Genomic DNA, 13,889 nt, shown 5'->3' with positions numbered 1-13,889 from the left:
CTACCAAAAGTGATGAGTTTGTCCTTTCGGACTTCCACACTTAAATCAGAGTCCCTACTCTTTACATCCTTAAAGTGGTCCAATAGGATGCTGAGAGGAGTGGCCTGTGTCTGTCCCATTGTGGAAAAGAAAGACCTGCAATTGGGAAGAAGTTGTTAAAAGAAGGGAGAAGGTTTTATCAAGTAGTGCTAAAATAAGTAATTTCCAGAATTCGCAGCTTTGAATCGAAAGCTTTTGGTGAAACACTTAACAACTGCTACAGACACAAACACAGACAGAAATCACATGCACCGTGGAACTGTTCAGCCCAAACAAATGGGCTATCCCAGCCCGACCAAATGGGCTATGCCAGCCCGATCAAATGGGCTATCACACAGATAGCCCCAAATGGGGTCTGAGGAACATCTTTCTGCGTCCCCAATGACAGCCCTATAGTGTGTCCGCCAGGACTATTTGTTGACCCAAATTCAGAACCTACAGGCAATTCCAGTACAACGATAAACAATGCAAAGTTCCAGTACAACAATAAACAATACAGTAATACAAAGACAATGCCGGCAGACTTACCCGGACCGGTTCTTCCATGACCCCTCGACCTGGACTCTTGGTGGGCTCTGGGGGACAATCCCGGACAAGCCCCCAAATAAAGTGCCCGATGAACAACTACCCCCAAGAATCAGAGACCACCAGAGTCCAAGGTTGAAGCAAAATTGCAGGGGTCGTTTATGGAACTCAGACCCTCCCAGCCTTCCCAGTAACAATGGTATGGCAAAGGAGAGCCCCTAGCCCAGTTTACACAAAGCTTATATAATTCAGTACAAACAGGTATATACGTAAGCACTTTCTTATTCCCTATTTGGCTTTTTCTATGAATTTAAGCATTTCATTGGTGCTTTTAAAAGTGAAAGCTGCTGTCTAAAAAAGAGGAAGTGAAGAAGTAATCTAAGCTTGTTAGGAGCTCGTCGTAGGGGTGATATATTACTCGGGGGCATGACCTCACTAATATGCACCACTCTTTGTTAAGTTGCAACACTATTCCTGAGACACACGGGGTCACTCCTGAGGTGTTACAGGCCCACCAAGTGTCTCCTGGCACCGGGTAGAACCGGGAGGCATTGCTTTTGATGGTATGGCTACATATTGGTCCGGCATGCCCTGTGGTGGCAATGCATGTCCCGTACCCTTGCACGGCCTATAGGGTAGTGCCAAACTCTATTTGTCTCCACCACAGGCAGCCCTCAGCACTTAAGAGGAAGAAATTTATCTCTACCGTAGCTTCATAGTAGGGTGGGGAGGCCTGGAAACATAACCAGCATGATGTGGTCAAGTTAGGGAAGGTGGCATTTAAGACTGTAAAAGCACCATTCAGGATCCCCCACAACAGGTTAGGAGGTATTGCCTCCTTAGCTCTTAGAGGCCTACGAGGACAGGAGTCTACAATTTTAGAGGCATCAGTTGGAGATGGTAACATTTTGGGCATTGGGGCCATAGTTGTGGGAAATAATGGCTTTGGAACGAGGAAGTGGTTTGGCCCTACCCCTCTTGAGGGGCCTCGTAGAGCCCACCATTGAATGGTAAATCAGATACCAGGGTCGGTCCCATAGACATATAGTCTCAATCCCCAAGTTTTTCCCCTGACCCATTGGGAATGTTGTACCGCTTGCCAGGTTTTTACTTTAATTCGAATTTTCCCCCTTTAGTTGAGGCCCTGCCGATTTTGGCCATTTCTAGTTCTGTGTCCTTAGCAGTCCAGGGAGATATTTCACATCCCCATTGACCACAATAGTAGTCTTCTGCCCCCCCCCCCCCAATCAGGAGAGGCCTCAGCGGGGCAGACTTACCATCCAGTCTGGTGTAAGTTAGCCTCTATTCTGGGTTGCCCACATCGCAACATTCTTACCCCAGGAGTCCAATGCCAGGTAGCCCGAGAAATGAACGTTTTAAATCCATTTGTCCCAAGTCCTGTGTCCACCTCTGGTAACACGTTGCAGAGGTCAACAGTGAACACTAGTTGTCTGGTGCCGTTGTATCAGCTTATTACCCCTCCCTTTACCCTTAAAGACCTATATCTGGGTGGGGGTTGATGAGAAGTTATGCTCAAAGCTATTGCTTCTCCAATAGCTAGGAGAAGGAGGATTACAAGTCTATGCCTCATTTCTCAGGTGATCTGCAGCCTGCGGGATATGACGCAATCTAAGCTTCAGGGGGTGACTTTTATCTCGGCTTTTGTTGACCCTCCAAGTTGACTTGGATGTAAGAGGTTCTATGAGGTCCTGGAATGGGTCCGCTGATTTAGCGTGAGTGTGATGAACCCAGGAGGACACTCCATCTACCTTGAGGGTGGTGGGGCTCATCAAGATGAGTTGGAAAGGTCCTTTCCATCTGGGTTCAAAATTTTCCCATCGGTGGCATTTCATGAACACCCAGTCGCCTGGCCGGTAGCTGTGGGGCACTGGAGGAGGCCCTGTCTCTTAGTTTTGGCCACACCTGTTCATGGATCCTCTGCAGGATTTGGAGTGAAAACAGAAGTTCAAAATCATCATCATTTTTAATCAGATTTTCTTTAAGATTAGGTATGATGGGAGGTGGGCTGCCAAACAAAATTTCATAGGGAGTAAGCCCCAGTTTGTATGGGGAATTGTGGACCCTATACAGAGCATAGGGGAGGATGGCTACCCAGTTTGTGCCAGTCTCCATGGTCAATTTGATTAAAGTCTCCTTTTATGTTCTGTTCATTCTTTCTACCTGTCCTGAACTTTGGGGCCTATATGCACAATGTAATTTCCAATCCACCCTGAGTATGGAAGCCAACCTCTGACTTACCTTAGAGACAAACTCTGGTCCATTATCCAAGCCTATCATTACTGGGTAAGATGTCCTCCAGTATCTTTTTGGCCACCACCTGGGCTGTTTCATTCTTAGTGGGAAAGGCTTCTACCCATCCTGAAAAGGTATCTACAAAAACTAATAAATATTTATACCCATACTTTCCTGGCTTTACCTCAGTAAAATCTACTTCCCAATAGGCTCCTGGTTTATCTCCTTGCTGTCTTGTTCCAGAATTTTGGGAATTTTTTCCTGCATTGGTGAGTTGGCATACCTTGCATCCAGATACAATTAGTTCCGTTTTGCTGGGAGCCTCTTTTATTCTCAGTCTAGTTTTCCTTATTAAGTCCAGCGTTTTCCTGACACCTAGGTGGGTGCTGTTGTGGATTTTCTGTAACACCTTCTCTCCTAGTTTCTCAGGAACTACTATTCGACACTGGGAGTCTCTCCACCATCCCTCAAGGAATTGTGCCATAGGGAGCTTTCTTGCCCACTGCAAATCTTCCTCCGTATACTCCGCTACTGGTGGCAGGTCCCTGGGTCCTGGGTCAGGGAGCTGTACGGCCATAGCCTGGGCTGGGGACCGTGCTATTTTCTTAGCAGTCTGGTCAGCAAAGTGATTGCCTCTCGATACAGGGTCAACAGGTTTTTGATGGCCCGGGCAGTGCACTATTGCCAGTTTCCACAAGTTTGGTTTCCACAAGGCAGCCAGAAGTACCAAGATTTCTTCCTTATTTTTAATAGTCTTTCCTCCTGCATGAGGAGGCCTCTCTCTCAATATATAGCGCCATGTATGTGGGCAGTGGCAAAAGCATACCGGCTATCCGTGTAGACAGTTAATCTTTTTCCCTCTCCCAGCCTTAGGGCCTGGGTTAAGGCCATTAACTCGGCCTTTTGTGCCGACATGTCTGTTGGCAAAGGCTCGGCCCATATTATCTCAGTCTCTGAGACCACTGCTGCCCCTGCATACCTCTGTCCTTGGTGCACGAAGTTGCTCCCGTCGGTGTACCATGTGGCCTCAGCGTTGGGTAGTGGCTGGTCTTGTAGGTCTTCTCTTACCCCATGTACTTAGGCTAACACTTCAACACAGTCATGGAGTGGGGCCTACAAATCTGGATCAGGTAGCAGGGAAGCAGGGTTGAGGATGGTTGGTGGCTGAAAGAGAATTCTTTTTTTTTTAAAGTGAAAGAGGCTTTATTTTTAATAATAACATACATATCATTCATTCCTTTTAATTTTTATAGTGCACAGCTATATATGGAAGTATACAGAGAAAAGTAAACATTAGAAAATACCCAAGAATGGAAATATATAGGCAAAGAAGACATTTTATAGATTCATGAACAGGCTTAGAAGTATTACAAGAGAGTATCCATTTTATCTAGTGATAAAAATAAAAACTATGCAAAAAAAAATCTATTCAAACCATGGCAGGCAAGTGCAATCAGTACAAGTTATAGTTTCCTGGGTATAAAAACTATACCTGTTCTTTGGACTGAAAATATAAAATGAATGGCTTTTTATATCCAGGCCAAAATTCATCTAAAGAAGTAAAAAGTGTGGATACTGTTATGCCACATGTGATAAAATATTTAAGGCCACATGTATATGGAGGTCATCAATGTACAAAGAGAATATTGAGAGGTAGGGTAAATAAAAAAATAGAGAAATGCAATAAAGAAAGTGCCACTTCTGCCTAAATCAGTAAATATCAAATGCGTAGACATTAAAATAGCAGCTCTATATACTACACGGCATTTCTACTTTCTTTGTCACGAGGAATGTACTGTGAATCATTACAAAGTTCAATGAATACCATTCGGCAGAAAATGTAGAGTCTTGGCGTTAGGGCAAATTTAATTTCCTTTTCCTTTTATACATGAAGGGGAAAAGAGTATAGAACTAGGAACACTCATCTTTCCATCCAGAACACTAACTTTTAAGTATTTTACATATTCTGTGTTTGGAACAAGGGGGATACAGATATGGAGATCAATTAAACCCAGCTTCCAACTCACATTTCAGATTTGGAAAGCTAAGGAAAGACAAAAGTCTTTACCATTTCTAAAATCAAATGCTTCAAGCAGGTTTCAAAAATTGAGCGGAAAAAAAATTGATAAGGAAAAACAGCAAAGAATGATATTGAACAAAATCTCCTGGTTTCCTTTACTGTTTCTTTTCCTTTTATTTTTTTTTTTCAAATTGCACTTTACAGTAGAAATGCATACCAACTTGGACAGATCATGGCTCAATACTGCTTGGTGCTCTTATTTTAAGACATCATCTTCTTGCACTCCACTGAACAGAAAACCATGCCCTCTACTGGCATGAACTTCTGCCCAATGAGACACTTGCTGCAACAGGAACACAGAAAGCACTGTGTGGAGGCATGCCAGCTGAAATCGTTGTAGGTTACCCGCTGCACTTCTGGGTCGATGGCATTGTGGCATCCCTGACACACCACAGCGTGGTTCTTCACGTAGCAGGGCTTGCACACAGGCTTGTCATTGACCATCACGTATATTTCGCCAGCCAGGATGTTGTCACAGTCAAAGCAGCAGAAGTGTTTCAGATGCCAATTCTGGTTTTCTGCCTGGGTATACTCATTGCTGAATATCAGCTCATCACAGCCGGCACATCGGGGTTTCTCGCTGTCACAGTAGTGTCTGCCGCAGAACAGCTTCCCGTTCTTCCAGAAATAAATCATGTCGACCAGCAGTTCAGAGCAAGTGCTGCAGACAAAACACGCTGGGTGCCACAGTTTATCGTAGCCGGCCCTCTCAGCATAGATGGCGGGGTCGCCCTCCTTCATGCTCAGCTTGCAGCAATAGCAGAAATACTGAGTTCCTTTGTACTCGGCAGATTTGTTCTCCATGGGCCCCATGGCTGCCGGGGTGCTTCTGTCCCCCGCGGGGATGTAGAGTTTGTCGGGGCTGGGACTACCCATCTCATAGGGAAGTTTCACACCTCCTACGCCCAGTGCCTCACTCTTGTATTTCTTCACAAACTGCTCCATCTCCTTCACCTCTTTGGGAGATAACTCATGGCACTTGGAAGGGTCCTGGTCATGTGCGGGGAGCTGCTTTGCCAGCTGCTTCTTTCGGTACTGTGCCCCTTCCGAGCCTGCCACTGGCTGTTTCTCCTTGGGCAGCATCTGCATGTACTGTCTGGCCAGTGCCTGGTTCTGGACAGGAGGAGCCCATTCATAGGTGACTGTGTTGATGGAGACATTCTTCTTGGCAGCAACTGGATTGGTCAGTATCATAACATTGCGTTCATACATGGGAATTCCATCCGTCTTTAGCTTTGCGATCAGAGTGGTATACTTGGTGTCTTCAAAAAGTCGCCCCACTTTTCTGTCCTCTTCATTGCTTAAGAGGACGTCATGTTCTTCTTGGCCACACTTGCAGTTACGACATATTTTTCTCCAGAAGTGCAGTTCAAATCCTTCACATTTGTCTTTGCATTTTAAACAGGGTGCTCCAAATCCTTGCTCGTGACCTAAGCCCATCTTCTTCATCTTGGCGTCCAGGTCCATGTTTGTGGGTCAAGAGGGGGCGTCCTCCTCCTGTCCAGGATCTCACGTCCAGGCTCAGGTGGCCTCCGCTCCGCCCCCGGCACTGCGGGATCGGCCGGGACTCCGGCGCCGCCGCCGCCGCCGCAGCCACTCGCCCGGCGCCGTCGAACTTCCGCCGCCCAGTCCGCCGCAGGCCGGCTGAAAGAAAATTCTGAGAGGGTTTAGCAACAGTCCTTGGTAGTGATTTAGCCATGCATTACTGAGCCATTGGTCGGGGGGCTGCTTTAGGAGGCCTTCAACAGCATGGGATGTGGTGACCTGCAGTTCTTGCCCCGTGGTTAGCTTGTCTGCATCTTTCACCATCAGGGTCATGGCCTCCATCATTCTGAGACAAGGGGGCCATCCGGCAGCCACAGAGTCAAGTTTCTTTGATAAGTATGCCACAGGCCATTTCCAAGGGCCTATGCGTTGAGTCAGAACTCTCTTAGCTACCCCCTTACTCTCGTCCACAAACAGCTGAAAAGGCTCGGAGGCATCGGGGAGTCCCAGTGCTGGGGCCAAGAGCAGCGCTGTTTTTATCTGCTGAAAGGCTTGTTCAGCCTCCTCTGTCCATTTGAAGGGTTGCTGATCTTTTGTCACCAGGTAAAGGGGTTTGGCCAATTCAGCGAACCCAGGGATCCACAATCGGCAGAACCTGGCTGACCCTAAGAATTCCCAAACTTGCTGCTGCAACTGCGGCTGTGGGATCCGGAGTACAGTCTCCTTGTGCTCAGGTGTCAGCCACCATTGCCCCCCTTTCAATAGGTACCCCAGATAGGTTACCTCAGTCTTTCAGATTTGGGCCCAGACTCCCCAGGGTGTATAAGAGGTCCTCCATTCCCCAGGTACATCCCTCGATGGTCTGTGTTGTGATCAGCAAGTCATCCACATACTGCAAGAGGGTCAGGTTTGGGTGAGCCCATCTATACTCACTCAGGTCCTCATGAAGGGCCTCATCAAATAATGTAGGAGAATTCTTGAATCCTTGTGGTAGTTGGGTCCAGGTTAATTGTCCATTGATGCCCCTCTCCGGGTCCGCCCACTCAAAGGCAAAAAGTTCTTGACTCTTGGGAGCTAGGGGTAAACTAAAAAAAGCATCTTTTAAATCTAGGACGGTGTGCCACTGTCTTTCAGGACTGAGAGTACTGAGAAGAGTATAGGGATTGGGCACCGTTGGGTGAATATCCGCGACTCTCTTATTTACTTCCCTTAGGTCCTGCACAGGCCGAAAGTCTCCTGTGTTGGGCTTATGCACTGGCAATAGGGGTGTGTTCCAGGCTGATCTGCATGGTCACAGGACCCCTTGGTCCAAGAGGCACTGGATATGGGCCATGATCCCCACCTTTGCCTCCAAAGACATAGGGTACTGCCGGACTCTGACTGGGTCCACCCCAGGTTTAGTCTCTATGTATATGGCTGGTCGGTCGGTGGGGAGCCAGTCCCACCCCTCCGGTTTCTGCCCAAGCCTCTGGGAAACGTTTCAGCCACCGGTCGATTCCCTGTTTGGGCACCTCAGGCTGTTGGTAAAGTTGGTATTCATCTTCCAGTGGCAGAGTCAATATTGATATGGGCCCATCTTGAGAATCTGTCACTTTTGGTCCTCTTGGTAGAAAGCAGATTTTTGGCCCCTATTTTGGTCAGCAAGTCTCTTCCCAGGAGGGGGTATGGGCTCTTGGGGATGACTAAGAAAGAGTGAGATACTCTGCTGGTCCCTAAGTCCACAGATCACAGTTATCTTTTGATCCCCATAGCCCCTTGTACCCATGAGGAATCGGCTGATAGTTTTCCCTGGGGTTCAATGAGAACTGAGTGTTGGGCTCCCGTGTCCACCAAAAATTGGACAGGGCTCCCCTCTACTTGCAGGGTTACCCTAGGTTCGGGGAGGGGATATGAACCCCATCCTCCTTAGCAATCGGAGTCTTGGGTCACCAGCACAGTAGGAGGTGGTTTTTGTGATCCACCTGCCCTGTCCCTTTTGTTCTTAGGGCATTCCTTGGCCCAGTGGCCAAACTCCTTGCAGTAGGCACATTGATCTTTGTCTAGCCTCCTGCCAGATGCCCTCAGCCGCGGTGGGCTACCCTGTGATTGTTTTCCTCACCCGACTGCAGCCGCCAGTACCCTTGTCATCTTCTCTGTTGCCCTCAACTATCTTTCCTCGGGAACATCTCTGTTGTTAAAGACTTTTTGAGCAATCCTGACTAGGTCCTGAAGATTTTTCCCTTCTAAATCCTCCAATTTTAATATTTTTTCCTTGATATCGGGGGCTGCCTGGTTCACAAAGGACATGACTACAGCTGCCTGGTTCTTGGGGGCATCTGGGTCCATAGGTGTGAACTGCCTAAAGGCTTCCATTAACCTTTCTAAATACCCAGAAGGGGACTCTGTCTTCCCTTGGGAAACTGCATATACCTTGGCCAAATTGGTGGGCTTGCATGCCGCTGCTAGGAGACCCACCATTAGAGTCTGGCGATAAACCTGTAGCCATCCCCTACCTTCTGCCATATAGTAGTCTCAATCATCTTGTGGGGGCCTGGTCAAGGAGAAAGTCCGGGTTGACAGTGGGCTGACCATCGTCTCCAGGAACCAGTTTTCTGGCTTCCATCTGGATTCGCTCTTGTTCCTCCATAGAAAATAGGATCCAGAGGAGCTGTTGACAATCATCCCAAGTGGGCTGGTGGGTAAACATAACACTATCTACAAGAGAAATGAGATCTTTGGGATTGTCAGAGAAGCGGTCATTCTGAGTTTTCCAGTTATAGAGATCACTAGTGGAGAAGGGCCAATATTGGAGGCTAGGATTTCCGGTGTCATTGGGAGGTCTGATTTCCCACAGTGGTAAGGCCACCATGGTGTCAGGGCAATTTGGACTCACTGCTCACTGAGTGCGACCCCTCGTTCTTTCCACTGGCTCCCCAGAGTCGGGTTCTGTCTCCCTCTCCCTTGGTGCTGCCTGTGCTTCTCTGTCTACTGGTTGTGCCTGTCTAGGATTTAGGGGAGAGAGTAGGTATGGAGGGGGGTCAAGGGCTAGGAGGTCCACGGACTAGGCAGGACTAGGTTGAGGGGCAGCTGAGGATTTGATTGGTTCGCCAGCATCAGTGCGGCGCAGGGCTGGGATTTTAGTAGGGAGGAAGGGGACCATCCAGGTGGGCAGATTTTCTATTAAGTCCTGCCAAACAAGAATATAGGGGATCTGGTTCGGGTGTCCCGCCTGACCTTGAATTTTTGTACAACAGATTGGTTGAAAGTTCCCGCCGGTGTCCATCCAACATCAAAGGCTGGCAACTTTGACCTACCAAAAGTGATGAGTTTGTCCTTTCGGACTTCCACACTTAAATCAGAGTCCCTACTCTTTACATCCTTAAAGTGGTCCAATAGGATGCTGAGAGGAGTGGCCTGTGTCTGTCCCATTGTGGAAAAGAAAGACCTGCAATTGGGAAGAAGTTGTTAAAAGAAGGGAGAAGGTTTTATCAAGTAGTGCTAAAATAAGTAATTTCCAGAATTCGCAGCTTTGAATCGAAAGCTTTTGGTGAAACACTTAACAACTGCTACAGACACAAACACAGACAGAAATCACATGCACCGTGGAACTGTTCAGCCCAAACAAATGGGCTATCCCAGCCCGACCAAATGGGCTATGCCAGCCCGATCAAATGGGCTATCACACAGATAGCCCCAAATGGGGTCTGAGGAACATCTTTCTGCGTCCCCAATGACAGCCCTATAGTGTGTCCGCCAGGACTATTTGTTGACCCAAATTCAGAACCTACAGGCAATTCCAGTACAACGATAAACAATGCAAAGTTCCAGTACAACAATAAACAATACAGTAATACAAAGACAATGCCGGCAGACTTACCCGGACCGGTTCTTCCATGACCCCTCGACCTGGACTCTTGGTGGGCTCTGGGGGACAATCCCGGACAAGCCCCCAAATAAAGTGCCCGATGAACAACTACCCCCAAGAATCAGAGACCACCAGAGTCCAAGGTTGAAGCAAAATTGCAGGGGTCGTTTATGGAACTCAGACCCTCCCAGCCTTCCCAGTAACAATGGTATGGCAAAGGAGAGCCCCTAGCCCAGTTTACACAAAGCTTATATAATTCAGTACAAACAGGTATATACGTAAGCACTTTCTTATTCCCTATTTGGCTTTTTCTATGAATTTAAGCATTTCATTGGTGCTTTTAAAAGTGAAAGCTGCTGTCTAAAAAAGAGGAAGTGAAGAAGTAATCTAAGCTTGTTAGGAGCTCGTCGTAGGGGTGATATATTACTCGGGGGCATGACCTCACTAATATGCACCACTCTTTGTTAAGTTGCAACACTATTCCTGAGACACACGGGGTCACTCCTGAGGTGTTACAGGCCCACCAAGTGTCTCCTGGCACCGGGTAGAACCGGGAGGCATTGCTTTTGATGGTATGGCTACATATTGGTCCGGCATGCCCTGTGGTGGCAATGCATGTCCCGTACCCTTGCACGGCCTATAGGGTAGTGCCAAACTCTATTTGTCTCCACCACAGGCAGCCCTCAGCACTTAAGAGGAAGAAATTTATCTCTACCGTAGCTTCATAGTAGGGTGGGGAGGCCTGGAAACATAACCAGCATGATGTGGTCAAGTTAGGGAAGGTGGCATTTAAGACTGTAAAAGCACCATTCAGGATCCCCCACAACAGGTTAGGAGGTATTGCCTCCTTAGCTCTTAGAGGCCTACGAGGACAGGAGTCTACAATTTTAGAGGCATCAGTTGGAGATGGTAACATTTTGGGCATTGGGGCCATAGTTGTGGGAAATAATGGCTTTGGAACGAGGAAGTGGTTTGGCCCTACCCCTCTTGAGGGGCCTCGTAGAGCCCACCATTGAATGGTAAATCAGATACCAGGGTCGGTCCCATAGACATATAGTCTCAATCCCCAAGTTTTTCCCCTGACCCATTGGGAATGTTGTACCGCTTGCCAGGTTTTTACTTTAATTCGAATTTTCCCCCTTTAGTTGAGGCCCTGCCGATTTTGGCCATTTCTAGTTCTGTGTCCTTAGCAGTCCAGGGAGATATTTCACATCCCCATTGACCACAATAGTAGTCTTCTGCCCCCCCCCCCCCAATCAGGAGAGGCCTCAGCGGGGCAGACTTACCATCCAGTCTGGTGTAAGTTAGCCTCTATTCTGGGTTGCCCACATCGCAACATTCTTACCCCAGGAGTCCAATGCCAGGTAGCCCGAGAAATGAACGTTTTAAATCCATTTGTCCCAAGTCCTGTGTCCACCTCTGGTAACACGTTGCAGAGGTCAACAGTGAACACTAGTTGTCTGGTGCCGTTGTATCAGCTTATTACCCCTCCCTTTACCCTTAAAGACCTATATCTGGGTGGGGGTTGATGAGAAGTTATGCTCAAAGCTATTGCTTCTCCAATAGCTAGGAGAAGGAGGATTACAAGTCTATGCCTCATTTCTCAGGTGATCTGCAGCCTGCGGGATATGACGCAATCTAAGCTTCAGGGGGTGACTTTTATCTCGGCTTTTGTTGACCCTCCAAGTTGACTTGGATGTAAGAGGTTCTATGAGGTCCTGGAATGGGTCCGCTGATTTAGCGTGAGTGTGATGAACCCAGGAGGACACTCCATCTACCTTGAGGGTGGTGGGGCTCATCAAGATGAGTTGGAAAGGTCCTTTCCATCTGGGTTCAAAATTTTCCCATCGGTGGCATTTCATGAACACCCAGTCGCCTGGCCGGTAGCTGTGGGGCACTGGAGGAGGCCCTGTCTCTTAGTTTTGGCCACACCTGTTCATGGATCCTCTGCAGGATTTGGAGTGAAAACAGAAGTTCAAAATCATCATCATTTTTAATCAGATTTTCTTTAAGATTAGGTATGATGGGAGGTGGGCTGCCAAACAAAATTTCATAGGGAGTAAGCCCCAGTTTGTATGGGGAATTGTGGACCCTATACAGAGCATAGGGGAGGATGGCTACCCAGTTTGTGCCAGTCTCCATGGTCAATTTGATTAAAGTCTCCTTTTATGTTCTGTTCATTCTTTCTACCTGTCCTGAACTTTGGGGCCTATATGCACAATGTAATTTCCAATCCACCCTGAGTATGGAAGCCAACCTCTGACTTACCTTAGAGACAAACTCTGGTCCATTATCCAAGCCTATCATTACTGGGTAAGATGTCCTCCAGTATCTTTTTGGCCACCACCTGGGCTGTTTCATTCTTAGTGGGAAAGGCTTCTACCCATCCTGAAAAGGTATCTACAAAAACTAATAAATATTTATACCCATACTTTCCTGGCTTTACCTCAGTAAAATCTACTTCCCAATAGGCTCCTGGTTTATCTCCTTGCTGTCTTGTTCCAGAATTTTGGGAATTTTTTCCTGCATTGGTGAGTTGGCATACCTTGCATCCAGATACAATTAGTTCCGTTTTGCTGGGAGCCTCTTTTATTCTCAGTCTAGTTTTCCTTATTAAGTCCAGCGTTTTCCTGACACCTAGGTGGGTGCTGTTGTGGATTTTCTGTAACACCTTCTCTCCTAGTTTCTCAGGAACTACTATTCGACACTGGGAGTCTCTCCACCATCCCTCAAGGAATTGTGCCATAGGGAGCTTTCTTGCCCACTGCAAATCTTCCTCCGTATACTCCGCTACTGGTGGCAGGTCCCTGGGTCCTGGGTCAGGGAGCTGTACGGCCATAGCCTGGGCTGGGGACCGTGCTATTTTCTTAGCAGTCTGGTCAGCAAAGTGATTGCCTCTCGATACAGGGTCAACAGGTTTTTGATGGCCCGGGCAGTGCACTATTGCCAGTTTCCACAAGTTTGGTTTCCACAAGGCAGCCAGAAGTACCAAGATTTCTTCCTTATTTTTAATAGTCTTTCCTCCTGCATGAGGAGGCCTCTCTCTCAATATATAGCGCCATGTATGTGGGCAGTGGCAAAAGCATACCGGCTATCCGTGTAGACAGTTAATCTTTTTCCCTCTCCCAGCCTTAGGGCCTGGGTTAAGGCCATTAACTCGGCTTTTGTGCCGACATGTCTGTTGGCAAAGGCTCGGCCCATATTATCTCAGTCTCTGAGACCACTGCTGCCCCTGCATACCTCTGTCCTTGGTGCACGAAGTTGCTCCCGTCGGTGTACCATGTGGCCTCAGCGTTGGGTAGTGGCTGGTCTTGTAGGTCTTCTCTTACCCCATGTACTTAGGCTAACACTTCAACACAGTCATGGAGTGGGGCCTACAAATCTGGATCAGGTAGCAGGGAAGCAGGGTTGAGGATGGTTGGTGGCTGAAAGAAAATTCTTTTTTTTTTTTAAAGTGAAAGAGGCTTTATTTTAATAATAACATACATATCATTCATTCCTTTTAATTTTTATAGTGCACAGCTATATATGGAAGTATACAGAGAAAAGTAAACATTAGAAAATACCCAAGAATGGAAATATATAGGCAAAGAAGACATTTTATAGATTCATGAACAGGCTTAGAAGTATTACAAGAGAGTATCCATTTTATCTAGTGATAAA

The 13,889-nt window shown here is 47.4% G+C and overlaps 1 protein-coding gene and 1 long non-coding RNA gene across 3 annotated transcripts in view; both read right to left on the bottom strand.

Moving 5' to 3' along the window:
• LOC133754274 (uncharacterized) overlaps window positions 1–13,889 on the bottom strand; it is a 303,902-nt gene that overhangs the window by 139,593 nt on the left and 150,420 nt on the right. The window lies entirely within an intron of this gene.
• LOC133754278 (testin-like) lies at window positions 4,991–6,479 on the bottom strand. The gene has a single exon (XM_062184749.1). The coding sequence runs from the start codon at window positions 6,362–6,364 to the stop codon at window positions 5,099–5,101; it is 1,266 nt and encodes a 421-aa protein (XP_062040733.1). The 5' UTR covers window positions 6,365–6,479; the 3' UTR covers window positions 4,991–5,098.

Source organism: Lepus europaeus, assembly GCF_033115175.1.
Source record: "Lepus europaeus isolate LE1 chromosome 12 unlocalized genomic scaffold, mLepTim1.pri SUPER_12_unloc_1, whole genome shotgun sequence".
NCBI lineage: Eukaryota > Metazoa > Chordata > Mammalia > Lagomorpha > Leporidae > Lepus > Lepus europaeus.
This window is presented reverse-complemented; position numbering and strand designations above follow the sequence as displayed.

Bases quoted from the DNA above. Each gene is read 5' to 3' on its own strand.
- LOC133754278 (XM_062184749.1), bottom strand. From the start codon at position 6,364: ATGGACCTGGACGCCAAGATGAAGAAGATGGGCTTAGGTCACGAGCAA.